General features: G+C 42.6%; 2 protein-coding genes across 2 annotated transcripts; both read left to right on the forward strand.

Moving 5' to 3' along the window:
* Nucleotides 1-1832: 1832 nt before the first annotated feature.
* Nucleotides 1833-2666, forward strand: rnf182 (ring finger protein 182; the record flags this gene model as incomplete). Its single annotated transcript, XM_084458033.1, has 1 exon — nt 1833-2666. The coding sequence occupies one exon, from the start codon at nt 1833-1835 to the stop codon at nt 2664-2666; it is 834 nt and encodes a 277-aa protein (XP_084314159.1).
* A 3441-nt stretch (nt 2667-6107) lies between these two features.
* ranbp9 (RAN binding protein 9) lies at nt 6108-23946 on the forward strand. Its single transcript, XM_084458027.1, has 14 exons — nt 6108-6598; nt 8380-8491; nt 9039-9091; nt 10684-10851; nt 14006-14028; nt 15306-15490; nt 16488-16600; nt 17696-17804; nt 18533-18687; nt 18932-19064; nt 19872-19993; nt 21206-21357; nt 21736-21847; nt 22054-23946. The coding sequence occupies exons 1-14, from the start codon at nt 6382-6384 to the stop codon at nt 22182-22184; spliced, it is 1785 nt and encodes a 594-aa protein (XP_084314153.1). The 5' UTR covers nt 6108-6381; the 3' UTR covers nt 22185-23946.
* The last annotated feature ends 2924 nt before the right edge of the window (nt 23947-26870 follow it).

Consider the following 26870-nt stretch of genomic DNA (forward strand, 5'->3'; position numbering starts at 1 on the left):
AGTTATTGCTATTCTATTTAAGAGTCAAGGCGAGACCTCGTGATTGTTCCAATTCATACATTATAGGCTACAAAATATAAAATAAAGAGAATTAATCGGGACATACAAGCCTAATCTGGAACTTCTTGAAAGTCTAGGAAAAATGATATTGATGATAGCTGATGCTGCTGCTGCTGCTGCTGCTGCTGATGATGATGATGATGATAGCTAAATGGGTGACTGATTTTGTTCAGCCGGTGTTCTGAATAGTTGTCATATACCTCCTCAGGATGACCTACCAGCCATTATGTTATGTTCAATTCATGCTGTCAGGTAGAAAATGTCTATCAGAATGTCATATGACCCATTTTATTGTGCTTAATTCATGGGTAGCGCATCCTGTAGGTAGGAACTTTTGATAGGCATTTCAACATTCCTACCTGACAGACAATAAAATGCTACACAGTAAAATGGGTCTTAGGACATTCTGAGACATTTTCTACATGATAGTAGAGAGGACTTCGACAGGACTGAAGTTGGTCCTGATGAAATGATTAACATGAACCAAATGGCTACACGGATGTCATCGCCGTTGGTTCCTTTGGTTCACCTCAGCTTCACCATTGTCCTATGTACCATTTAAATGTGTTTCAATTGTGTGTTGTATGTTGTGTTATCTATAGCATGTGTGTTTTGAACTCCAGGAAGACTAGCAATGACTTTACTATGTTAGCTAGTGGGGGATCCTAATAAACTTAAATGTAAAGGTTACTGAATGCTTTAGCTATCTTTTGGCTTTCCTATCCGTCTAAATTCACCATCCGAACTGTAAGTAAATGATGCAGTCAATCTGTAACTGTACTCTGAAACCAGGAGTATGATTTATGTAATGCTGGCAATTGTCAAACATGGCGGACTCTGACTCAAAGAGAGAATGGAGACTGTGAATTAGGAAGAGATAATTACCCATTCCCCCCATTGTACTGTGACCATGGCATTGGCTGTGTATCAAGAGTGCAGTTAAGTGGCAATTCATAATCCTTAATAATGACCTGCTCCACTTTCCCCTCCAATCACACACTTGTTCCTTTTTGGCAAAAACTATGAGTTGATTAACAGATCCTGTCCTCTCCCAGAGTTCTCAGTTCATCAGTCGAAGGAAGAGTCCTAATGACACGCTAGGAGTGCACAGAAAGTAAAGCTGCTATGCACACAAGTATTACCCCCCCCGACACACACACACACACACACACACACACACACACACAAAGAGCCACAATTACACCCCCCCCCCCCCACACACACACACACACACACACACCATTAACACAGTACCAGAAAAACCAAAGGGGACTTACTAATTGGACCGAATTTCACTGGGCCAGGCTCGAAAATTCCAGCCATGGTTTGTACAGGCCCTGCTTTGTTGTCCCGTTGCTGGTGTTTGTTCGCTTCTAGTGCTGTGTTAACAGTTATCCTTTTTTCACCGCTGGCCTCTCCCCCACTTTCTCTCTCTCTCCCTCCATGAATTTCATGAAAGGCTTTGGACATGCACGAAGCACTGTTAGTCCGACTACTCTGAGGGGCACACTCTGACGGCTCTCTCTCTCTCTCTCTCTCTCTCTCTCTCTCATAGACACACAGCCACACACTACAGGAGGAGCACGGACATCCAGGATGAACTTCGAACCTCCTCTGAGGGGAACCACCGTTGTCATCTCCACTGTCAGGAGACTTGTGCTTCTTCCATCTTATCATGTTCCTCAGTGCTGAGATCTACAGGCCTGGCTTTCCGTTAACCAAAACACTGCCTGGATACAGAAGGAGACGGAGAGAAAGGGAGACTGAAAAGGATGATGGGGCAGTTACGGAATACAGCTGAAGGGGGTATTGTCGAAGGGTTCAACATGGAGGAATTGGAGTGTAAGATATGCTACTCTCCCTACAGCCTTGGGGGACGACGGCCCAAGTTACTCGAGTGCTGCCACTGTCTGTGCGCCAAATGCTTGGCTAAGATATTAGACCTTGGCGAGTCGGCCCCGAACACAGTGGTGTGCCCATTTTGCCGCTATGTCACCGGTTTGCCCGAGGAGGCGGTGAGCAGTCTGCCGGATGACCGCAAAATGGTGTTGGCACTAGCCCTCCAAAACCGTAACGAGAGGAATCTCCACTACCACCGCGAGGGATCCACCGAGCTGCTCCTCAGCCCTAAGCACCTGAGCTCGCTGATGGGGGGTAGTCCGGTGGTATCGCCTGCCCCGCCCACTACCTACTCCTCCATCCGCGGCTCGCCCAACTTTGTGGTCATCACCATCATGGAGCCCCCTCCTCCGTCCCCACAAGACCATATGCACCCCCACCTCCACTTCCATCCCCCGGGAGGGGCCTCCATCCAGGGCAGGGATTACCTTTCTTCCAGCCAGGACTCCATGGCTTCCATCGTCCAGAGATGTAGTGTGTGGAACTGCGCCGCCCTCCTGTGCCAGACCTCTGCCAGGGTGCTGGTGTGGGTTCTGGGACTGCTCTACTTCAGCTCCCTGCCCATGGGGGTCTATCTGCTCATCATGCAGAAGACAACCCTTGGGGTACTCCTGGTTAGCCTGGTCCCTGCTAGCCTAGTTATGATCATGGTGTATGGCTTCTGTCAGTGCATATGTCATGAGTTCTGGGACTGCATGCCACCATAGAAGTATACGGCTAAGAATGTATCCCCAGACATTTATATTTTCTCAAAAGGGATGTTAACTGATAGTGGAAATGGCTACCTGAGAACTGAATTTTTTTTTCTTAAAGCTGCAATATGTAACTTCTGCGCTATGAGCCTGTTACAAACTAGCTATGAGCTAGCAATAGGGGAAAATTCTGTCTCCCAGGTTAAATTCAGTCAGCTTCACTCTCATGGCTTGTGGTTTTGGGTACCCATAAGGCCATAGAGCTTTTGTTTACGCTCTGTGTCTTAATTATAATACTTATTATAATGCCTGTAACAGAACCAAACAGCACTGCCTGCAAAGATGGGGTTCTCACAGAGGAGCTCAATCACGTATCCCTCTTGATGTATCATAGCAATATAGCAATACTTAAATATAAAAACTGATGAAAATCTTGCATACTGCAGCTTTAAGTCTTTATTGTTAGTTCTTATCTCACACTTGATTAGCAAAGGAGATTATGTGAGAGGAGAGCATGTATAATATACTGCATAACATATCACAGTATAAGATCATTTAAAGCTGCGATCAGTGGTTTTATTTTACTCATAAATTCCTACATGGCAGTAAGAGACTTGCGCAAACTTGTTAACATACAAATGGCAAAACCATTCCAACCCCTCCCTCTCTTCCTCACGCATGGCAAACGTAGCCTGACAAGCTTGGTCAAAGGCACCAGGGCAGAAATGATAGAATAACAACAGACAGGCCACCAGGAGGGGTGAGTCATTGAAGTAGGATGCTACGGGTCAGTGAAACTATCTGATATCAGGTGGTTTTAATTAGTTTTGACAATGTGGATAAAATTACTGATTGTAGCTTTCAGATCAAAGCTATACGTGTTTCAGTTCTAACAATGTTTTGTGGTAACTGCTAATGTAATTTGTATACCTAGTTCACAAAATGATCTGCCACATGCCAAACTTACTAAAACTAGATTTTTCTTGTTTGTACCTTGTATGATTACAGTGTAGACTAATGGGGAATTCTGAGGGAGGTGAAGGAATCATAAAGGAGCTTTCCATTTGGCAGAACATTATGTAGTATAAAAATACATGGATGCCTCAGGTAATATTTTAGTATTTTTCTCCATGCATATTTTAGCATTTCCTTACGGCATGTTGTTAGTGGATGAGTTATTTCTATCTGGTCTGCACTGTTTACAAAATTAGAACTTTACATAAAGGCATTGCTCATTAGCACTGCATGAAGCTCATTTTGTAAACAGGGTGGAGCAGCCAGGAAAATATCAATATTTAACAGAGATTTACATCACCTGCCCTGGTTAATTTCCTAATATATATGAAGACAATACTAAAATATTTCATGTCACACCTAAAGAGCCTCATAGTTTATTTAACAGCCAATGTACTGTGTATCACCTTGATGTATTGTTCAAGATTTAATGAACACTGACTTATGATATATAAGAATCAAGTAAATGCATTTTGGCAAGAAAAGATTACTGTTCTGATCAATGAAAGTGCCTTGTTTCTTTGATATTGTTTTGATCATCAGTGTTGTATTGAAATGCTCTTAATGAAGGAAAATAGAAGGTGGAAACATGGACTACTAACAAAAACAATTCAATATATATTTTTAATGCCTTTGTAATTGCAAAGACAATGTACAATCAGCAAGATCAAAACTCAAACTATGGCTTCTTAACAAACAGTTCTATACTGTTTGTTGAACAGACTGTCAATAGCTTCCGAGAGACAGACAGGAGTCACTCTTCAAATGCTTACATGGCAATTCATACAGTTAATGGCAGTTCTAAAGAGCAACCTAACAAAAAAAGGAAAAATAAAAAAGTCAGATTACAGACTAAATGAGTCTTGATATCATGATGCATAGCAGAGGTAAAGAAAAAGAGGATCAACTTTTGTACTTAAACTAAAATGAAAACCATTGCAAATCAAGAATTGCTACAAACCATTAAATCATTGGTCTTCTCTGGGAATTGGCCAGGATTTCCCTCCCTAACATGAAAAATATTGTTATAATGGCATGGCTGGCTGTTAAAATATATTCTTGCACTTTGCCTTCAGCACTAGATTATGCTCTTATAGTCACTTGTTTTAGAAAGGAGATGCACTTGTGAGTTCTGGCAAGTACTAGTACATTGGCCTTTCCTACGTTAAATGCAATTATTATAAGTCACTTTGGATAAAAGGGTCAGCTATCATAATGTAAAATTGCATCTTATTTTATATACATAACTAAATGCTCATACAAATATAAAGTATTTTTACCTTATCCATCAGATTGGCAAAGAGGCCGAAAGACGCTTTGTTAGATGCTTCCAATCTAACAAGGCTTGGCAAAATGTGCCTTTGCTTCTCCTTCACAGGAAATGGCGACACATCCTTTATGATGGTAAATGGTAAATAGACTGCACTTATCCAAAGTGCTTTACAACGGCCTCTCATTCACCCATTCACACATACCTGGCGGCAGCTGCCATGCAAGGTACTAGCCTGCTCATTGGTAGCAATTTGGGGTTTAGTATCTTGCCCAAAGACACTTAAACATTTGGGCAGAAGCAGCAGGGATTTGATCCGCCAACCCTGCAGTCATTGGACGACCTGCTCTACCTCCTGAGCCACAGCTGCCCACAATGCTGTCAACATCAATATTTCCATTAATATCATGATATTTTAAGTTATTTAGGCTTTTTTTCTCACAAATCACAACTAAATAATCCAACACTGTCTATACAGCTATGGCGAACATGGAATGTACGTGTTTATTATTGCAACCTCCTGCTAGCGGTGGTGCTAGTGAGTGCAGTGATTGCAGGGCAAACCACCAATCTAAACGCAGAAGAAGGCCGACCATTTTTTTTTTGCAAGGTGGTTTTCCAGAGGTCGAATTAAACATGTTTATTAGCAATTCCGAGCGTTCTAAACCCAATACCACTTCTGGTGCAACCCTCCTGAGTGAGTGAGCATCTTTGAAATTTCTCTGCAACACTTTGTTGGGAACTGCCACTTATTAGAACAACGGGAGATCCATTTTAGGACAACGGGTCTAAATACGGAGAGCGGTAACTCATCCAATGTCCGTACTTAACAGAGCCAAAACCCCCCACCCCCCTCCAGTGTACTTTTTCAAGTAGGAGGTTGATCCCCAACATTATTTCTATGCATCTTTTGTAAATTCCATTCATTTTTCTCATAGGGATTTTTGGACTACACACCAAATGGCGACATTGCTAATTTAAAGCCTACAAAATGACGACATCACCTCGCACGTCAGACATGGGAAGTCCTCCGGGAAGTGACTGGAGCTCCTCTGAACCAATCACATTTGTGGATTACGCTTCGACAACAAACAACATCCATGCAAACAAAAGATTGAGGTTACCGGAGCAGATTTATCGATGTCTTGTTTCCATTCTTTAATCGAGATAGCCCAGGGTTCTGTTTTGAAACAAATCCTTCAAAAATGATAGGTACCCGTACGTAATGGATTTTCTTTTGGTTTTGAGATCAGCCAGCTTTTTTTCCCCTAACGTTAGTCTGGGCTAGCTGCAAGGCAATGTCAACCTCAGAGCAAGTCAACTAAATTAGCTGATGGCTATCTAAGATAAATTACTGATCTGCATAGCTAGATATTTAGATTAAGATAGATATATCTATTTTAGCTTGTCGGGTTAGGGACAATTTTTCAAAACCGGTTCATAAACATGTCTGGCCAGTCATCAGGCTGTGGGTTTCTAATGTCGGTTGTTGTTCACGGAGACTCGGCTCTGAACGAGCAGGAGAAGGAGCTCAACCAGCGACTCAGACGGCTTTATCCAGCTTTGAATGAGAATGAGACCCCACTTCCTCGATCCTGGAGTCCGAAGGACAAGTTCAGTTACATCGGCCTCTCACAGAACAATCTTCGAGTGCACTATAAAGGTATGAAACGACAAACTCTAGCTAGCTAGCTGCTGTCAACATCAACTCCGCAGGAGATCCGCTGTAGCTGTATTGCTAACTTCACTGCTAGCTAGCTCACGCTAGCAGTTAGGCTAGTCGAGCTGGCTGGCTAAAATAAGCTAGCCTACTTGTGCATTCGTTATATTACATCCATGGTTCGCATCAATAACCCAAAACCAGCTAGCAGGTGTCAATAACAACTAGAAATGTGATTTTCCTGCATAGAATGCGTGTGAATGCTGAGCAGCTGAAATAAATCAAAGAATGTAAAAAATCTGAAATGTCTACTGCATCACTGCACAGCTGAAAAACTGAAATGTGAAACTGGCAGAATTGGAAACTGAACTGCATTACCTAAAGAAGCTAAGAACTTTAATACACTGCTACAAAAGTTGAAAGATAAACTGTTATGATACTGTCAAGGCTGAAATATGGAATAAATGATGGAATGTATAGCTATAATGGCTAGAATGGCAAAGGGATGATGCTTTAAGCAATTAGACCTCTCCAGGACACCGGCCTGCACCCACTGGTGAAGACTGTCTGTCTTTAGCCCACTAAGGAGCTGAATTGTGTGGTCTGTGGCATGGATAGCGTGGTGGCGAGACTCCGCCTCCTCGGGTCAAAGCCGGTCAGTGACAGTTTTCCCCCTTTCGGTGCCACCCACCTGCCCCCTCCGGTGAAGACTGTGTGTCTCTAGCCCGCTCAAGGGCTGAGTTGTGGGGTCCATGGCGTGGATAGTGGTGGGGTGGCGAGACTCCGCCCCCTCAGGTCAGAGCTGGTCAGGGACAGTGTACCCCTCTCCGGGCCCCACACCTGCCCCGACCGGTGAAGACCGTATTTCTCTAGCCCACTCAGGGGCTGAGTTGTGGGGTCCGTGGCGAGACTCCACCACCTCGGGTCAAATCTGGTCTGGGGCTGAAGTCAGCATTAACACTAATTAGGCTAGAGAGGACATGTTGAAAAGTAAACTGTGACGTACTAGCTACTAGTACTAGTTAACGATAACTAACGTTAGCTTGTCAGTTTATTAGCTAGTGTAATCTGAGTGAGCTCCCTAGCTATTTAAACTGGTACTAATCCCTCTATATGGTTAAAGAGCATATTGCAGGTTGGAGACAATGTTTAGGAAAATGGTGTAGGAACTAGCTTTTCCTAAAAATCATACGCTACTTCCGCGTCTTTTTTTTAAAAAAATTGCCAAACCGGAAGTGAGGTAGCAGAAGGGTGTCGGGTCAAGTTCAACAACAGTAGAACAATGGCGATACTATTGATGTCTAACACTGTGTTCACACTATAACAAACGGGTGATTTACAAGTTTGAGCTATAGCAATCAAGGGTATCTTTGTGCAGACAATTTGTGTAACAAATTATTGCTGTTGCTGCTTTCACCTGAGAGTCCGGTGACTTATGCTACGTTCCATTTGTATCGGAAACGTCGGGATTCCCAGGTTCAACCTAAAAAACAACAACTGCTCAACTTGAAGAATCTATCGACTAAAGATTTAATGATTTGACTCGACTGATGATTTGACTCATCGACTTTCAGGGGGCAGCCCAATCCTCTTCCTCTTCTTCCTTCTCCTTCTTCTTCATCTGCAAAATTCCCGGCCCTGACTCACTGCTGCGCAGTAGTGTTTTGCAATTTCACGCTTATTTTCACTATATTGGTTTCTATGAAAACAGGGGAGATGACTAGTCCTCTCAATTTACCATGTTTGTATCTGTCTCTCCTACTCTCCCACCTCCCTACATAAAGGTCATGGCAAGACCCCAAAAGATGCAGCATCAGTACGGGCCACATACCCAATCCCAGCTGCCTGCGGGGTTTACTACTTCGAGGTGAAGATCATCAGCAAGGGCCGAGATGGGTAAGGAGGAATTAGTAGGGCTGGAGAATTTCTGGTTCCAGTTCTTGAATTTGACAATCATTTCTTTTTTCGGTTCCCCATGTTGAATGAGAGTACATTTAAATCTTCAATAGTCTAAAGATACAGTCAGGGTTGCAAACATGTCACCTTTTGGAGAAATTCGTCATTTGAAATGGGGAGGGACAGGGTTCTGGGTCTGTGAGAACAGAGTCACACGGAATGAAATAAGAAGACGTTCTGTTCTTGGAGCCTGTACTCTCGTCTAGCTATGCTATCTATAGTTGTCTTGCTACAGTAGCTAGCACTTGTAGCCAGGTAGCCTAAAAAGATGCTAGCTAGTGGCCCGTTTAGCTAGACATGGCATGGGTAACGTTAACTAGATAACTCCTGCACGTTCGTACTGTTTCATAGCATTGAATGCCCCCATCCTCCATGTGAATCTAACAACAGACCTGCTTCTCTGTTGTGTGATAATTCAACATTGCTAGCAAGAGTGGAGCAGTAACGTTCACAATTTGATTCTGTTGTCTTTGTATCTGTTTATCAGGTACATGGGTATCGGTCTTTCAGCACAAGGTGTCAACATGAACAGACTGCCTGGTAAGATGACACTTGAAGGCTGTGTGTGTGTGTGTGTGTGTCTGTGTGTGTGTGTGTGTGTGTGTGTGTGCGTGTGTGCGTGTGTGCGTGCGTGCGTGCGTGCGTGCGTGCGTGTGCGTGCGTGCATGTTCACCAATCACTGCATAACCGTGGGGGTAGGCTAACTATACCTCCATGGTGTGTGCATGTTGTGGCCTAGCCCCTGTATCATTGTTGACTGCAACTGCCTTTGGGTTTGTCATTGAGACAATGCTATTCATCCTTATCCCTGTCTGCATGCATAAAATGCCATTGTGAGGACTTTTAGCAGTCTTTTTGTGAGTGAAAATTATTTTAATATACCCTATTGACCCTAATATAACACGACCCTGATTATATTTCAAGACACATTTTTGGAAAAATACTTTTTGAAGACCAAATCTTGTTTCATTTGAAAAAAAAAGATAAAAGACAATTAATAAGTAGCCTGTTGTTTTTAACATTTTTTGAATAAAATCATGTTTTCAATATCTTTCTGAACTAGTCTATTTGTGTGTTTTTTTTATTTGTATTATCGGTAGGCTATCCATCTCATAGTGAAAAGGTGATCAAAATGTCAATAACTGCATTACCCATTGAAGTGAAGTCTAATTGTAGAACAGTATTGAAACATCTGACTGAAAGAGAAAAATGATAAAGAAACAGATGGATTCCAAAGGTTAGGCTCCGTCCATCGGACAAAATTGGCTTAACTTGGCTCCTCAGTCATGTCAGGACATTAGACTTCCTCACTAGGAAGACTTCCTATCATCACTATCATCAAGGTACTTGATATTCAGCATTTCTTGGTGATGCTCTCTGGGGAGATGCTTGGAGGATCCATTCACAGAGCAGACGTACTGCAGGCTTCAGAATTTTTCCAGATGGTGTGAGTGCGCGATCACCAGACAGAAGCCACTCTGTGTATCTCTTGCGCAGATTATCCATTAATGGCTTGTTGACGACTACATGGAACACCTGTACGGTAGCTGGCTTGTCATTTCCCCCTTGAGTTTTCACTGGCACAGTCAAGTGTCCACGGAATGCATCCAACACCACCATGTTCCTCTTTTTTTGGAGTGCCCCACACCGTCTGCCCCACACAACCTTGAGCCAGTCCACTACATGCTCAGTCTTCATCCAGCTCTTTTCCTGGGCATGTACTGTATGATAATACCAGCTCTTTCTTTAGGTGACCGGGTGCAGCCATCTTACTTCTTTGTGACACGTCAATGCACATTTTGCAAGTCAACGTGTTTACGTGGTCGATGACGTCGACGCGTCGCCCCAGTCCTGTTGTCCAGAGCTTTTTCTCTTAGGGTTAGGGTTAGGCAGTGCCATGCTCACGTTATACAGGGAATCACACTCTGGCACGCAAACTTGTTCAAAGAAGTAACCCAAAAAAAAGCCAGCTCTTGCACAGGCTCCCAAACGCAAATGATTATTGATTTTCCGAATGAATGGATATTTGGTGTTATTTTTGTTTTTTTGTGTGTAAAAGGGTCAAATCCCAGACAACTGTGTATAACTTACGTTTAATGGAGTGTTTTGTATCTACCATGCATTTTCCTTAGGCTGGGACAAGCACTCTTATGGTTACCACGGAGACGATGGGCACTCCTTCTGCTCCTCTGGCACTGGGCAACCTTACGGCCCCACATTTACAACGGGCGACGTGATTGGCTGCTGTGTCAACCTCATCAACAACACCTGTTTCTACACAAAGAATGGCCACAGCTTGGGTACAGAACACACCTGGTTGGGTAACACTTTACTTTAAGTGTGCATTAAAGGTGGGATAGGTAGTTTGCTTTTGGCTTTATTTGGCAAAATTGGCATAATATCCTTTCAGCTATCAGTAACAGAAGTGCTCTGAGAATAAACTTGGATCTCCGTGTTTACCGCTGCCTCTGTATTTTGGATTCAAAGAATGCACCGCGCCCGAATGTATTGACCAATCAGGGTCTCTATCTCGCCACTCCTACCAGTCATGTTTGGAGGGAGGGACTACATGACAGGAGGGAGGGGCGGGTTCTTTTGAAAAAGATGACCAATCGGAGGCCTTGTTGACATCAAACTACCTACCCCACCTTTAATTACTATGTAACTACATGGCATGTAGTAATAACATTACAGTTAGGAATAGTAGGTTGGTAGTAGGTCGATAAAGTAACTCCTAGCTTGCCGATTTACATGTAGGAGCAACTCCTAAAAATAATGTGTGTTTCACTCCTAATTTTAGGACTCCTCAATTTTTGCGATAAGAGTATTTCGTAAAGGGTTTTAGCGCTAAAAACAGATCCTTAAGTCAGAGAGAACTTGGAGGCAGTCAAGAGGACTTTTAAGTCGCTAAGACCTAGTCGCCTGCCCCCGGCCGACTCAGAACTATTTTCTTCTTGCCAAACCACCGCTGCCTGGGCGCAGTGATTGCACCCGGCCCCTTAAAAGCCCCACTTCCGTCAGAGGTGCTAATCCAAAAGTTTTGGAGTTGTTGAAAAGTGTATTTCATTACTTTGGAGGGAGATAGGTAACTGGTGCCAAAGCACTTCCAGTGATTGCAGCTAAGCTAGGCTAACGGCGCGGGTCTCAATGCACTTGACTGGACTCCCCCATGCTATGATACAGTGCTTTCGGTTTGGCAATTTCTTTTAGATCAGGGAATGTACTGTATACATTTCCCACTTGGACAGTGAATCTATACATTCCTTTCAGTTATCTATACATTCCCCAGTGAATGTGGATAGAAATACAAGTTTTGCCAAACAGAATCATCACGGGTGCAGTATCTTAGCCTATGATGGCAGAGCCTACTTTCCTCACTTGTTCCTAAAATAGCATTGTGAGCTTGCTTGACTGCCTGACAGAAACACTATTCCGATAATATACTGTAGGCTAAAAAGTCTACTTTTTAATTTACTATACTTACTAGTGCGTAAATATACAGTACATATTATTTTCCTACACATTGACCCACTGTAGTCTCCAACCTCCAATATGCTCTTTAAAATCAAGTGTAAACAGGGCTGGTTAGTGTTAGCGATAACTAATAAACTAATTGAGTATCCCAATGATCATGGTTTCTCTCAAGTTACCTGAGCTATTGAGACACTTTAACCCTATAGCTGTAAACTAGCGATCTGGCTGAAGTAACAAACAGTTCATATAACTAGTTTTGTTCCATGTATTAGTGTATAGGTTAATTATATAGTAATGTACACTTGGTGGTAAAGTGTTATAGACTAGTTATATAGTAATGTACACGTGGTGATAGTGTTATAGGCTGCTTATATAGTAATGCACACTTGGTGGTAAAGGTTGGTTATATAATAATGTACATTTAACCCATGTTAAAGTCGCACAGAAATGAAAAAAGCATTCTGTCCCATTTTGGTTCACATAATTGGTCATAGTGTTCACCTATTCAATGATGTATGCAAAAAAAATACAAAATTCTACTTTTGTTATAATCTTATATCAAAGTATATAATTTCTTACTTCCTGGAAAACGGTAGGTCACGTGCAATTACGACAACAGGTACATTAGATTTTAGGCCAATAATCTCACAACATCCACCCGTCAATCAACGCTATCCTTCTATCGAATCTGTCTAAAGTTCTTAAAACCCGTCCACTTGTCAATGTTCCAATCAAGTTCCTCTAAACATATGTCCCACCCTCATAGCTTGTTTGCGTCGGAGATACGTCAAACTACGGAAGTTAGATGATCTCAAACGTCCGTTTCTGTGCGACTTTAAGGGCTTGCCCAGAGCGGTATTCAATACCACGCTCCTACGAGCTCCGGCTTGTGAGTCTGACCAACTAACGGTTTCACCAAGAGGCCCTGTTAGTGCTCCTTTAAGGAGTGAGTTTAGTAATGCACACTTGGTAGTATAGGGTAGGCTAGTTATAGTAATGCACACTTGGTGGTATAGGGTAGGCTAGTTATAGTAATGCACACTTGGTAGTATAGGGTAGGCTAGTTATAGTAATGCACACTTGGTGGTGTAGGGTAGGCTAGTTATAGTAATGCACACTTGGTGGTATAGGGTAGGCTAGTTATAGTAATGCACACTTGGTGGTGTAGGGTAGGCTAGTTATAGTAATGCACACTTGGTGGTATAGGGTAGGCTAGTTATAGTAATGCACACTTGGTAGTATAGGGTAGGCTAGTTATAGTAATGCACACTTGGTGGTATAGGGTAGGCTAGTTATAGTAATGCACACTTGGTGGTGTAGGGTAGGCTAGTTATAGTAATGCACACTTGGTGGTATAGGGTAGGCTAGTTATAGTAATGCACACTTGGTAGTATAGGGTAGGCTAGTTATAGTAATGCACACTTGGTGGTATAGGGTAGGCTAGTTATAGTAATGCACACTTGGTGGTATAGGGTAGACTAGTTATAGTAATGCACACTTGGTGGTATAGGGTAGGCTAGTTATAGTAATGCACACTTGGTAGTATAGGGTAGGCTAGTTATAGTAATGCACACTTGGTGGTATAGGGTAGGCTAGTTATAGTAATGCACACTTGGTGGTATAGGGTAGGCTAGTTATAGTAATGCACACTTGGTAGTATAGGGTAGGCTAGTTATAGTAATGCACACTTGGTGGTGTAGGGTAGGCTAGTTATAGTAATGCACACTTGGTGGTGTAGGGTAGGCTAGTTATAGTAATGCACACTTGGTGGTGTAGGGTAGGCTAGTTATAGTAATGCACACTTGGTGGTGTAGGGTTATCTGTGGTTCTATAGTCTCATACAGGTGATATCACATGGGTTATCAAGGGAAAGAAACCCTACCGATGTCTGCTCATTGTTCCACCCTTCAACTATTCAGATTGGACAGTGATGTTGAGAAAAGCTGCATCTCATGTTTCTTTTTCTTTCTTGTCCTATAGGAATAGCCTTTACAGATCTACCGGTAAGTGTTATTTTCACAACAAATTATGCTTTAACCTCGATTCATTTATGATTCATTTATGTTTTTTGCAGCTGGAACGAACACTTCTACAACAGTTGGGGCATGCAATTTATTAGTGTACATTTAAGTTCCCTTACATACTTTTAAGTGTGCTTGCAAGATTACTCAAGCTTCCTTGTCTTTCTCTAATAATGACCTACTAGGTTTATTGCCTCCAGCTGCCTCTCTCTGAAGATTCAATGTTCTCTGTGCTCTCACTTCCCATTTTCAATTTGACTTCCTTTTCAGTGAATGATGCCCGTGCACTTGCCTGGTGCAGGCTTTAGCTACACATGAGTGGCTGCGCTTGTAGCTGATTTCAAAAGCCTTGTCCTTAGTATTATTAGTAGTAGTATTAGTATACTTAATAATACTTATTAGTATTATTAACTTCCTGATGCGCTATGCTTGATCTGTTGCTGTATTGGTTGTAGAGCCTGATCGTGTCTTTTCACTGTACTGTCCTCCTTAAAGGACAGGTGTGGAATTTAGCCTTATAAGCCATGTTGCGAAACTTTGATATTGGCCGTTGTAAATAACCTTATAACATGGCTTTTAATGCTAAATTCTGAACCTGTCCTTAAGGTGTATGAACCAAAATTAGAGAGCCAAACTCCGTTCAACAACGTCATGAGAGTCAGGAAATGGCTTTCTAGCTCCATGTTTAATGCTGACTCTGAAGATCATGAAGTATATAGTGGAGCATATACTACAGAAAACAATTTGCACACAAACACAATCACATAAAGTGCTAAATAAGTACCAATAATGTCATCAAAACATAGATTGTACAATAAACAATGATACAATGTAACAATAGAGTGCTTAGCTTCACATGGGCTGCCACCCAGCTGAAAGTAGCTATGCTAACCAGGCTGATTATCTGCACAGCACGTACAAAAAATAAACAGTAGCCTCAATATCTGCACAAAATTACCTTTGATATGAAAGGATGTGGTGTTTCTGAAAACAAAACATCGAGAAAACAAAAAACAGCTGCCTGGAACGCACAACAACAACTCGCTCCTTTTACCATGAGGCATTACTGTAGTGATGTAAAACCTGTTAACCTAGCCACAAAGGGTTATAGAAATAATGGTTTATGACTCGATGTGTTTCTAACTGCTTTGTGAACATGTTAGTCTGTGTGACAGGTGTTTTTGTTCTTCTTCTTTGGTGTCAGAACAGTTCACACTTGCATCCTGTCCTACTGTACATTGTTCTCTCTCTTCCCCCAGCCCAACCTGTACCCCACCGTGGGACTACAGACTCCAGGGGAGGTGGTGGATGCGAACTTTGGCCAGCACCCGTTTGTGTTTGACATCGAGGATTATATGCGTGACTGGAGGACTAAGATCCAGGCCCAGATCGACAGGTTTCCAATTGGAGAGCGGGAGGGAGAGTGGCAGTCTATGATCCAGAAGTAAGTCCCTGAGTCTACGGGAGAGAGAGTCTCAGTCTATGATCCAGAAGTAAGTCCCTGAGTCTACGGGAGAGAGAGTCTCAGTCTATGATCCAGAAGTAAGTCCCTGAGTCTACGGGAGAGAGAGTCTCAGTCTATGATCCAGAAGTAAGTCCCTGAGTCTACGGGAGAGCGAGTCTCAGTCTATGATCCAGAAGTAAGTCCCTGAGTCTACGGGAGAGAGAGTCTCAGTCTATGATCCAGAAGTAAGTCCCTGAGTCTACGGGAGACAGAGTCTCAGTCTATGATCCAGAAGTAAGTCCCTGAGTCTACGGGAGAGCGAGTCTCAGTCTATGATCCAGAAGTAAGTCCCTGAGTCTACGGGAGAGAGAGTCTCAGTCTATGATCCAGAACAATAAGGTCCTGCAACAATTTGTTCCTTTGATTACTATCTGGTCGCTGATGGATAAAAACCCATTTAAAGGGGGTTGAGATGGAGAGTAGCATCTAGGAGAATATCCCTTTGTAGAATGAGTTCTTCTCTAGCAGGAAGGATTAATGGAAAGGGTTGTTTTTGTAGATCATACTGTATTTCTGCGCACCATAATAGTGGTCAGAAAGCAATAATGCAGAACATTGACACTTTTTTTGTAATTTAGCACCTGAGATGTAAATTATTTTCATTACTACTCGCAATGCTAACAAAGACGTGTCATTTGTGAAGGGTTTGATAGAATATATGGTTTTTACCCCGTTTTGTAGTCTCTGTAGTGTGGCATTTCATTTAAACATAGTGTCATATGAAATGGCAGGCGTGGCCAAGAGTACAGACATGTGACATGAGAAAAAGGCGGCAATTGGGGACAAAGGATGGTTATTCTGTTGTAGACAGCACAGCTATATGTGAATATTTGGGGGAGGTGCTGAATTACAAAAGGAGAGAGAGGACAAAGGTTTAAGGTGTTTGGATGTAAATTCCTCAACAATAGTCCCAGAGTACCTTCTCTTTTCTTCACAGAATGGTGGTGTCCTACCTGGTCCATCACAGCTATTGTGCCACAGCCGAAGCCTTTGCCAAATCCACTGACCAGGCTGTGCACGAAGAGCTGGCCTCCATCAAAAACAGGCAGAGTGAGTCTTGTGTTTTGATCTCCCAAAATGTGTTGGATACAGAGGTCACAGGAGTGTCCCCGATGAGTGTGCCTAATGTGGTTATGATGCATCAAAACGTTTTACAGTGTTTAAAGTGTTTTACACAAAATACAAAATGTCGGGAAATCCAATATGGCGGAAAATGACATCATGAAGTGCGTTGAACTCAGTTTGAGCCAGAAAATCGGTGGGCCGGTCCTTCGGTGGGCCGGTCCTTCACTGGGCCGGTCCTTCACTGGGCCGGTCCTTCACTGGGCCAGTCGCACACTTGGCCGGTCCTCACTGGGCCGCTCCACCACTGGGCCGCTCCACTACTGGGCCGGTCCCTCACTGGGCCAGTTCTCCACTGGGCCGGTCCCTCACTGGGCCGGTCCTATACTGGGCCGGTCCTACACTGGGCCACACTGGGCCGGTCCTCCTCTGGGCTGGTCCTCCACTGGGCCAGTTGCACACTTGGCCGGTCCCCTACTGGGCCGGTCGCACACTGGGCCACTCCCACACTCGCAAGTGAAACACGCCGCATAGCCGCATTCGAATCCCTACCGCAGTTTTGAAAATCGGGCATACGGTTCAGAATAAACGCACTTCCAACTTTGACAGGTTGGTGGCGCTAGAGAGTTCGAGATGTCCACATAGACTTGGTGACGGGGGTCAAGGGACTGTCCCCGATGAGTGTGCCAAATGTGGTTTTGATACATCAAAATGTTACTGAGATATGACCACACTTCCTGTTTGGCAGCTAAGCTGCCAAATTCGATTGGCTGTGACCGGTGAACGCTTTCCAAGATCAAAAATCCCTGTAGGAATTTCGCAGATATTGGTCGATAGATTGTGCCTGCTGAGTTTTGTGTAGATTGGTGAAAGATCATAAGAAGAGATATAACATCTCAATTTCATTGAAATATTTCACTACATGTTTAATGAATCTATAATATATGAAAATTTCACTTTTTGAATTAAATTACGGAAAAAATAATGAACTTTCCACAATATTCAAATTTTCTGAGATGCACCTGTAGTGCCCCTTGAAGTACATGGTAATGGTAAGATAAATGTACCCTTGTGTGCTTGCAGAAATACAGAAGCTGGTGTTGTCAGGCAGAATGGGGGAGGCCATTGAGACGACCCAACAGCTGTACCCCTCCCTCCTGGAGAGGAACCCTGACCTCCTTTTCATGTTGAAGTGAGTCAAGGGATTTAAGTTCGATTTCCTTATTTTCTTATAGGGAAATTTGTATTATGTATAGTGTTAAAAATGGTTATACAACTAGTAGTTCCGAGCATGTAATATGATCGGGCAGTGTGGCATTCTGGACGTGGTGTTATTCACGGTAAGACGGCACCAAAGTTCAGCTCTGTTATTAAAAATTACCAGTGTTTACTGATGATCACTTTGATATTTGTCAGCTGTATTGACCTACTGCTCTGCACAGTGTTATCGAACATTGCCAGCTAGTAAGGCTGTCAAAAAATACTTGAATTTAAAGTATTTTTGCAAGCAATTTCAACATAAGACATAGCAAGCCTGCTAATATTAGGCTAGCTAACACTAGTACAGTACTTACAAGTTCAACAGTAAAGAGACCAGGTCTGCGTCAGTCTGGCAGCCTTTCACTGTGCGAAGCTCCTGCCAGCAAGTAAAAGCCATTCCAATATTAACTCTAGTTTGGATTCTGGCTTGGTCTCTTTCTCTTTTTCCTGTCCTGTCTTTTTCTTTGATGTTCTACTTTGGTCTTTTCACCTCCACCATGATGTGTATCGTACTCTGATTTGAACATTTGCGCTATTATTATAGCAATAGCTAGCAGAGGTTGGTGTGTGACGTAATGCAGTAAATCATTACGGATTCTTCTTTCTTTCTCTTTTTTGTGTCCACTCACTGTCCTCTCTCCGCTCACTCCACCCCCCCAGAGTGAGACAGTTCATAGAGATGGTGAACGGGACTGACAGTGAGGTAAGATGCTTGGGAGGATGGATCACCAAGTCCAAGGGCAGCTACCCGGGTTCACCCCGCCCCCTCTACAGCCCCAGTCCCAAAGCCAGCAGCTCCCAGGCCTACCTCACAGGTACGTGTGGACACACATAATTACTCACTCACTATTTGAATAGATTCACCCATAGAGTGTGCAATAGCCCGTGTTTGGTCCGGATTTGAATGTAAAAGGGATCCATTTCCAAAGTTGATTCAGGTATATGATCCTGGTGTGGTAAGGGACACTTAGGCCATAGGCCTCCGTTCTATTTCTCCATTTGGATCTGTATTCATCTTCAGTTAAGTGTTTTCCTCAAACATTCTTATTTTCTTCCCAGGGTCCAACAGCAACTGCTCTAACGGAGTGAGCAACATGGCCCATCTTTCCCCCTCCCATTACAACCACACGCCTTGCTGCCCTGGATCTGACACCAGCCTCAATGGCACCCACAGTCAACAGCCCCACACCAGGTACCATGGTCAGAAATACGAAGTCAAAGTGGATATGTTACCAATGCCGAATATAAACAAAACCGGGGTCATTTTTGTAGAGAGTTTTTTCTACTTGCCTTATTGACTTGCCAATTCTAGCCTGAGGTTAATGAACAAACTGGGCAAGTTGATCAAAATCAGAATCAACCTGCTACAAGTCGTGTGAAACTTTGTTTCTCAAATTTCGCCACAGCAAAAAGTGTCATTACAAAAGAGAAACAAAACTAGGTCTACATTTTCCACAGTCAGCTACTTACCATAAGGTGTGAGTACTTTCCAGATGTACTGTATTTTCACTAACTCAGGGTATGCAGGGTATACACTACCAGTTAAAAGTTTCTCATTGAATGAGAAGGTGTGTCCAAACATTTGACTGGTACTATTTACCCTGCATGAGTTAGTGAAAATACACTGCATCTGGAAAGTACTCAGACCATTTCACTTTTTCCACATTTTGTTCTGTTACAGCCTTACTCCAAAATTGATTAAATATGTTTTTTTCCTCTTCAATCTACACACAAAACCCCATAATGACAAGTGATTTTTTTTTAGAACTAGATAAGGGTGCAGTAGCATTAAAAGAGGGACAACAGGGACTATATACATCTATATACAATAATACCCTGCATTAAGTACTGCACTCAACACCAGTTCAGCACAAAATATTATGAAAGGTGTTCCAAAAAAAAAGAGTCATCTCAGGAAACAACATAACTACTGAAGAATTACCCAAAACCATTTGCAGACTGTAAAACATTTGATTCCATTTGCTCTTTGTTTTCCTAGTAATGATGCAGACATGGAGGTGGACCATTTTACAAATGGACTAACTGAGTCCTTCCCTAATGGCTTCCACAACGGCATCTCCAAACATGGAACCGAGCCAGGAGACTGCAATGCAGACATGGGTGGGTTGGCTGTTTGTTTGTGTATGAGACTTTAATGTTGGGCATAGGTCTACCCTTGCTATTTTTATGGTCATAGTGGTCTGACGAAAAATGTGTTGCCATGAAAAAAAATATTACAATATCAAACCCATAAAACACTAGATATTTTTCTTCAGTCAATGTTTATCATCATTCCTTCAAATATTTTGATCAGTGTTTATCAATCAACCAGGTCTATTTGCCCGGCTGAAATGTGTGCCCATGGTGCGTGCCTCTTTTTCAAAAGAAAAGCACACTAGCCAGCCACCTCTCCCAACTATCAGACAAGATAATGTTGACAATAGTCAATGTTGATTTTAGATAGTTATGTCATGGTTTGTGCTCTGAGGCCGGTAGAAATGCCTTTTATCATATATCATATTATATCATATCATTCTTCTTCTATCATGTATCATGTTATACCATATCATTCTTCTTCTATCACAATTGTAAACTCTCAGCATTGTGGGATTTCAGCGCTGTAATTTAGGTAGGCTCCAATTTTCGATCAGAGATGTTAAAGTGAGGAGAAGATGTTTTACTTGAGCAAACTTTCCGGAATATGGACAGTGGTAGTGAATGGGAGCGACAGAATGAGTGAGTGAACCATCTTGTCATCTCGTAAAATATATACACGGGACAAAAAGATGGTTGCGCCACACGAACAATAGCAACTGTTGAGTTATATTCAACATTTTAAAAGTGTTTGTCAATTATTCCAATCACTGGGGAGTTTAACCGCTATGTAAGACATTGTAATTTGTATTATGCTTCCTGTCAGATGAGAGTTTGGACAGCTTGTGTTAGAGCTAGGATAAAGGAACTAGCTAGCTATTTTTTCTGACTTGGCTGTGACTGAATTGTGTTATTCTGTTGAGGCTAATGTAAAATGTCTGACCATAATTCCTCATATTGATGACATAAGAACAGCTCTTAAAGACTTACTTCATGCGAAATGTTTGTGGATAAAAGCGCTTAGCACAAACGTTGATTGTTAAGTCAATCATAAATATATTGATTAGATATTCTAATCAAGTGTTCAAAATCACACCCGTTTGATAGTAATCCTGAGCAAGCACTCTAGCGAAATCACACACAATTAATAGTACTTTTCAAAGGGTTAAAATTACTCTTGAATCTGATTATTAAAAGCATCTATTTTCCTCGCATACATGATTGGCTGTGTGCATACAGAGGTGGAGTTGGTCCAGTCCAAGAGGCAGCTGTGTGGGGGCAGCGAGGTGGCCATTGAGAGGATGATCCACTTTGGCCGGGAGCTCCAGAGTATGAGTGAACACCTCCGTCGCGAGTGTGGCAAGAACTCGGCCAACAAGAAGATGCTCAAGGTAGACTAGTGCCCCATTTGAATACTCTAGATTTAATCGTGGGTGGATGTGATTTGTAACAGTTGGGCAGGCTCCTGAAAATAGCTTGGTGGGTGTGTTTTATAGATTTCAAGAGGGAATTAAGTACTTAACAATAAAATGGATTTGGCACTCAAACAGTGAAGTCACTGTTAAACAGTAAAAAAAAAATCTTGTCGTTGCTCCATGGCTAGTGTCACTACTGGTACCGTCCAATCCCAGTAACCCTAATACCACCAAATTAAAATCATCTCTTAGCATTTCATAACATCCTTTATGTGAAAATGTGTGGTAAATATTGATTTTGGGTAATAATTCTGATATATTCATGAAATATGCTTATTGCATCTCCCTCCTTAGGATGCTTTCAGCCTGCTGGCTTACTCTGACCCCTGGAGCAGCCCAGTGGGCTATCAGTTGGACTCCATCCAGAGAGAGCCAGTGTGCTCCACCCTCAACAGTGCAATATTAGGTGGGTAGCTACACCCAAGACGGACCTCCGCGTTACCTCACTACGTGTAAGGTGGCGTACATCAACTGAATCCTATGCAGCGGTCCTTTAAGGATTGTAAAGCATGTTGTGACAACCTCTTATTGCAAGGAGACTGATGGTACGTACACTCAAAGTTATTTGACCCTGTGCAGTCCTGACATGGTTCTCCTCTCTCTCTCCTCCAGAGACTCACGACCTGCCCAAGCAGCCCCCGCTGGCCCAGGCCATTGGCCAGGCCGCCCAGTGCCTGTCTGTTATGGCGCGCTCCGGCAGTGGCTCTTGCGCATTCGCCTCTGTGGACGATTACCTGCACTAGCCAATGCACACATTTGTTCAGCTACAACCCCCCCCCCCGCCCCCCCCCTAGCTCCTAGACTGTAGGCGCTGGTCTGAAGCTCAAAGAACCGGGTATAAGCATGATGTTTGTGTCTCCATTTTTTTTTCTCTGATAGACTCAGGTGAAATGTTTTGTCACTCTCAGTTATTCAGTCCGCACAAAGCCTTGCAGGTGTGTAGGAGCTAGTGTTTGATTTGAGACAGGGCTCACCCTTACTGAGCTCAATTTAAATCCCACCTCTATCTTGGTTGGCCTTTTGAAGCCCTAATACAACCTAGCAAGGCTCCTGTATCATTTTTGTTGACTATGGAGAGACTAGGCATAAGTAGCCATCAAGTAAGTTCACTACCTTGGTCTGTTCAAACGCATACTGTGTGGGGTTAGGTTTGGGGTTAGCTAACCACAATCCCTATCCGTGTTGTGTAAAGGTGATTCATTCCCTTCATCTGAAGAACCAGAAGGACTGTCCGGCGACCACACCAACCTTGGTCCATGTGACAAATCCTACCATTGCCAACCCCTAACATGGTCCTTTAACCTCTATTGGCTCTTCGTACATGAACAAGATACAGTGCTGATGGGGACAGATGCGACAAATGAGTGTTCTTGTGCACAGCCATTGTCCACCAGGCCTCTGCTCTCAATCTCCATCTTGATATTCTACTGATCATGAAAGGCATGCACCGCATGTGGACTCCAATTTACAAGAAGCTAGCTAGAATCTGACTTTGACTCCCCCCACACCCTTTTATTTTCCTTTGGCTCTTTTTTTTTGGGGGGGGGGTCTTGGAAAATGAGTGACTAGGCTCTTTCAGTATCCTGGTTTACAAGGTGTGGTGCAAATTATTATTCTATTTATATTATTATTAGTTGCTTACTCAGTATACTTGTTGAGTGCAAAATTGAATTCCACCAAATAAACATCTTACCAATCCTTGCTAGTGACAGGTGTTCACATGTTTATATGTTTTTTTTTTAAAGAAAGAATTGTAAGATGTATCTATCAAAAAAAGGACTATCCTTAATGCTTTTATTCGACAGACTTTGCCATTGTGACGGTAGTTAGTTTTAGAGGCAGTCTGTTTTTTTTTTCTTTTCATTTCCACTGTGGACGAGTTAACTCGTCTTGGCTTCCCAGGTACTCCCATATTCTCAACTGCACAGAAGGTTTGATGCAATGTTCTGTCATTATAGATGTTCATAATGTATTGTTGTCTAGGCCTTTATCAAAAAAAGAACTCAGGAGCCAAATGCCAACCTTGGTCTCAGTTATCTAATGTGTTTGTGTTTGTCGCAAGTTTCTTTTTTGTTCAGGCTTCAATCCCAAATCAATTTGAAAGATTATCCACATTTTAACTGGTACCATGGTAGGTAGAAATGTATTTTGGTGCATTTTTTTTTTCTGTGGCCATTGCTTAAAATGAAAATCTGCCTCGTTAAATAAAGTGTACTACTACCACTCTAACGAAAGTTACCATGCACTAGCATTGAATAACTAATAACTTGGCCAAGAGCAGGCAAACCATAGCTTTAGGTCTAGGCCAAGCATGGAGCCAAAGCTTGTGATATGATAGCATTTAGCTAACCACACCCTAGCAAAAAGCCACTGTGAAAGCTTGACATTGTGAGATACATTTCGTGACAAGATTTGTGCGCTACATCCACTTCCAAACCCAGTAGCTGCAGACATGCTTTTTCCTCATTGTTTCCCAGATCTCGCTCTGGTCTTGTATTACGAATGCAGCAACAAAACATGAATTGCAGCATTGTCATCTGCATTGTGACTCACATTTACAGTACAATAAAGAACCATATACCCAGGAGGAAGAAAACATTGAAATAGTGTTTAGCCTGTCTGTGCTTGCAGCTGCAAAGTGGCTGAAATACTACGTCTAAATGCTGCTGCTACTACTATTCTAAGTAGTAGACTAGTATACTAAGTTTTTCAGAAGGTTCTATCTAACTGACCGTGTTGGTTTGTCAAGAGCACACATGTATTTTAGGATCTTGTTTGACAAGTGTCCTTTTGGATAAGTACAGGACTTGTGCATGTCATGATCGTTGGTAGTAAAATCAAGAAAAAAGAAAACACAGTGAATAAGGCTGAATGGGTGATTTGGCATCTCAGCAGTGGAATTAAAGAAGAACACTAGATACAGAATAGTAAGCATAACAAAGAGGAAGAGCAGGGACTATACACCCATACTGTATGTACAGCATGTGTACAGTATAGAATAGAATGTACTGTACATCCAGTCTGTATAAATCAGACCTGCAAACTTCTCACCTTTTGGCTACAGTCACCTTTTTTATGTTAACCATGGTAGTTTCAGTGAATCTAGAGGGTTTTAGTTTTGTCATCACCTTTTTCACTACTCCAGAGTTTGCAGGTCTGATAAATATGTCTAGGAGTATTCAGATAGTATACATAGATATACATCTAGGCTGTATAGATGTATCTAGTAATACCCATACGGTATACGGTACATACATGCACACCTCCACAACACTCGGAATGACCAGGCACTGTTATACAGTTATACAGTCTGATTGCACCTGGGTGGGATGAGCCTGTGTCTGAAAGTGCTCCCCATCTGCCACAGCTCGCCATGGAGGGGATGGGAGGGGACTTCAGTTTGTCCCACATTCTCCTCCCCACCACAGACAAGGCCAGACTGCAGCGCGTCATCCGCTCCGCTGTGAAGGTGATCGGCTGCAACGTGCCTTCCCTCCAGGCCCTGGACGACTCCGAGGCCCTGAAGGGCTAGAAAGATTGTGTCCGACCCATCCCACCCCGGCCACAATCTCTTCGTACAACTCCTCTCCGGCAGGAGGCTGCGGTCCATCAGGGCCAAGACCTCACGCCATAAAAACAGCTTCTTCCCCACGGCCACCAGCCTCATCAACAAGGCTCATGCCCCACCCCACCCCCACTGTACATAGAACACATCACACATGCATATCTCTTCACACACACTATACATAAACATTGCACACTCACCAAACTCCATTTTGTATATTGTATTCATATTCTGTAGCCTACTGCTCATTTGCATTGTCCCGTCTCATCCCTGCACCCTGTCTAAAGTTGTCTCCATCAGTCTTATACACTATTGACTGAAGCACATTCCTATATGTTGTAAACTACCTGGCAATAAACTATTCTGGTTCTGAGAGGGGGTGGAAGAGAGGATGTTGGGTACTACAGAGGCTTGTTTTGCTATTTTCAAGTAGTGTGGTAGTGTGCTATTTTGGACATTTAGGCTTATTTGTGTTTTGTCTACAATGAACCTGAAACATAGAGACCATAATTTCACTGATAGTTCCATTATTGAGCTAGCTGCAGTTTTTATGCAGCCTCTCACTGGGCTACAAAGGAAGAAATAATTGGCCATACGTAAATGTGTTGGAAAACTGATGAGTGTGCTTTTCTGAGACGAGAAGCACAGGGTGTAATTGACCAGTCTCCGTATGCTCTCCTGTGAAATGTATCGCAATCCGAATATTTTTAGGTGTTTGGCATGACTTGCACATAGTCCTCTGTGGGAACAGTGAAAACAAGTGCCAGGGGAATGCTTATGACCAAGCCATGCCAAACATGTAAAAATATTCGGATTGCGATACATTTCACAGGGGAGCATACTGAGACTGGTAAGACTACACCCAGTGCTTCTTGTCTCGGAAAACCACTTTATCATAGCTTTTCCAATGCATTTATGTATGAAGTATTACGTATTGACTTCCATTGTAGCCTATGAGAGCATGGAGGTATAATGTAAACGTATGAGAGCAGTATGAGTGCAGCTCCTGATAGCCGAAGCAGGAAGTGCACATGCCAAAGTGATGCCGAAGGAAATAATAAATAAATATAAATTTCCGTCTTCCTACACTGTCAATTATTTTAGATAGGCTACAGCACTCAAACTTTTTTCCCTCACACTAATTACACAGCTTCAAACAAAATCACAGAATGTGGTGTCAAAAGATAAAACCACATCACTTTATCCCTAAGTCACTTGTAGCAAACTCTTAAAAGCCTGTATTCATAACTGACATAAAAATAAATCAATATAGGCCTAGGTCTAGCCTACGTCAAATTTACATAATATATTCCATTATTTACAGGGACAATGGAACAGACAAAGCAGCTGATTAGGCTGCAACATGCAAATGCCTCTTCACAAAAAGGGAATGCTGCCAAAGAGGCATGGGAGAAAGTTATTTATTTATTGATTGATTTGTTTCAACATGGACAGTACACAATATAGAATTAATTTGCAAAAACACATCTTTTTGATAATTTCTTATTATATATCTATGTATTTAATTATATTGATTTATATAGCCTACGGCTGGTTTGGGATTGGCCCAGGCGCTGGAGAATGAAGCGGAGGGCCATTGACTGCATCGTCCACTGACCTGTTGGCTCTGTAGGCGAACTGCAGAGGATCCAGGAGAGGGTCTGTGATGGATTTGAGATTTTAGTGTTCATCATAAAGACTGCATTATCTTCTAGTTCTGCCCTGACCAGACTTCATTTGCTCAGCTTGTTCTGAGTGACAAGATGCCACACACTCCGGTAGGTGGCGGTAATGCACCTTAGCGTTGGTTTGCGATCCGCCAGTAAACTCAAGAAGACGACACAGTCAAACCGCAGCAGAGATC

The sequence above is a fragment of the Borostomias antarcticus genome (assembly GCF_949987555.1).
Source record: "Borostomias antarcticus genome assembly, chromosome: 24".
Classification (NCBI taxonomy): Eukaryota; Metazoa; Chordata; class Actinopteri; order Stomiiformes; family Stomiidae; genus Borostomias; species Borostomias antarcticus.

Excerpts from the sequence above, each read along its gene's own strand:
- ranbp9 (XM_084458027.1), top strand. The coding sequence starts at position 6,382 with ATGTCTGGCCAGTCATCAGGCTGTGGGTTTCTAATGTCGGTTGTTGTT. Across the intron at positions 17,805-18,532 it reads GACCTCCTTTTCATGTTGAA|AGTGAGACAGTTCATAGAGA; the intron begins GTGAGTCAAGGG and ends CCACCCCCCCAG. Across the intron at positions 21,358-21,735 it reads CCAACAAGAAGATGCTCAAG|GATGCTTTCAGCCTGCTGGC; the intron begins GTAGACTAGTGC and ends CTCCCTCCTTAG.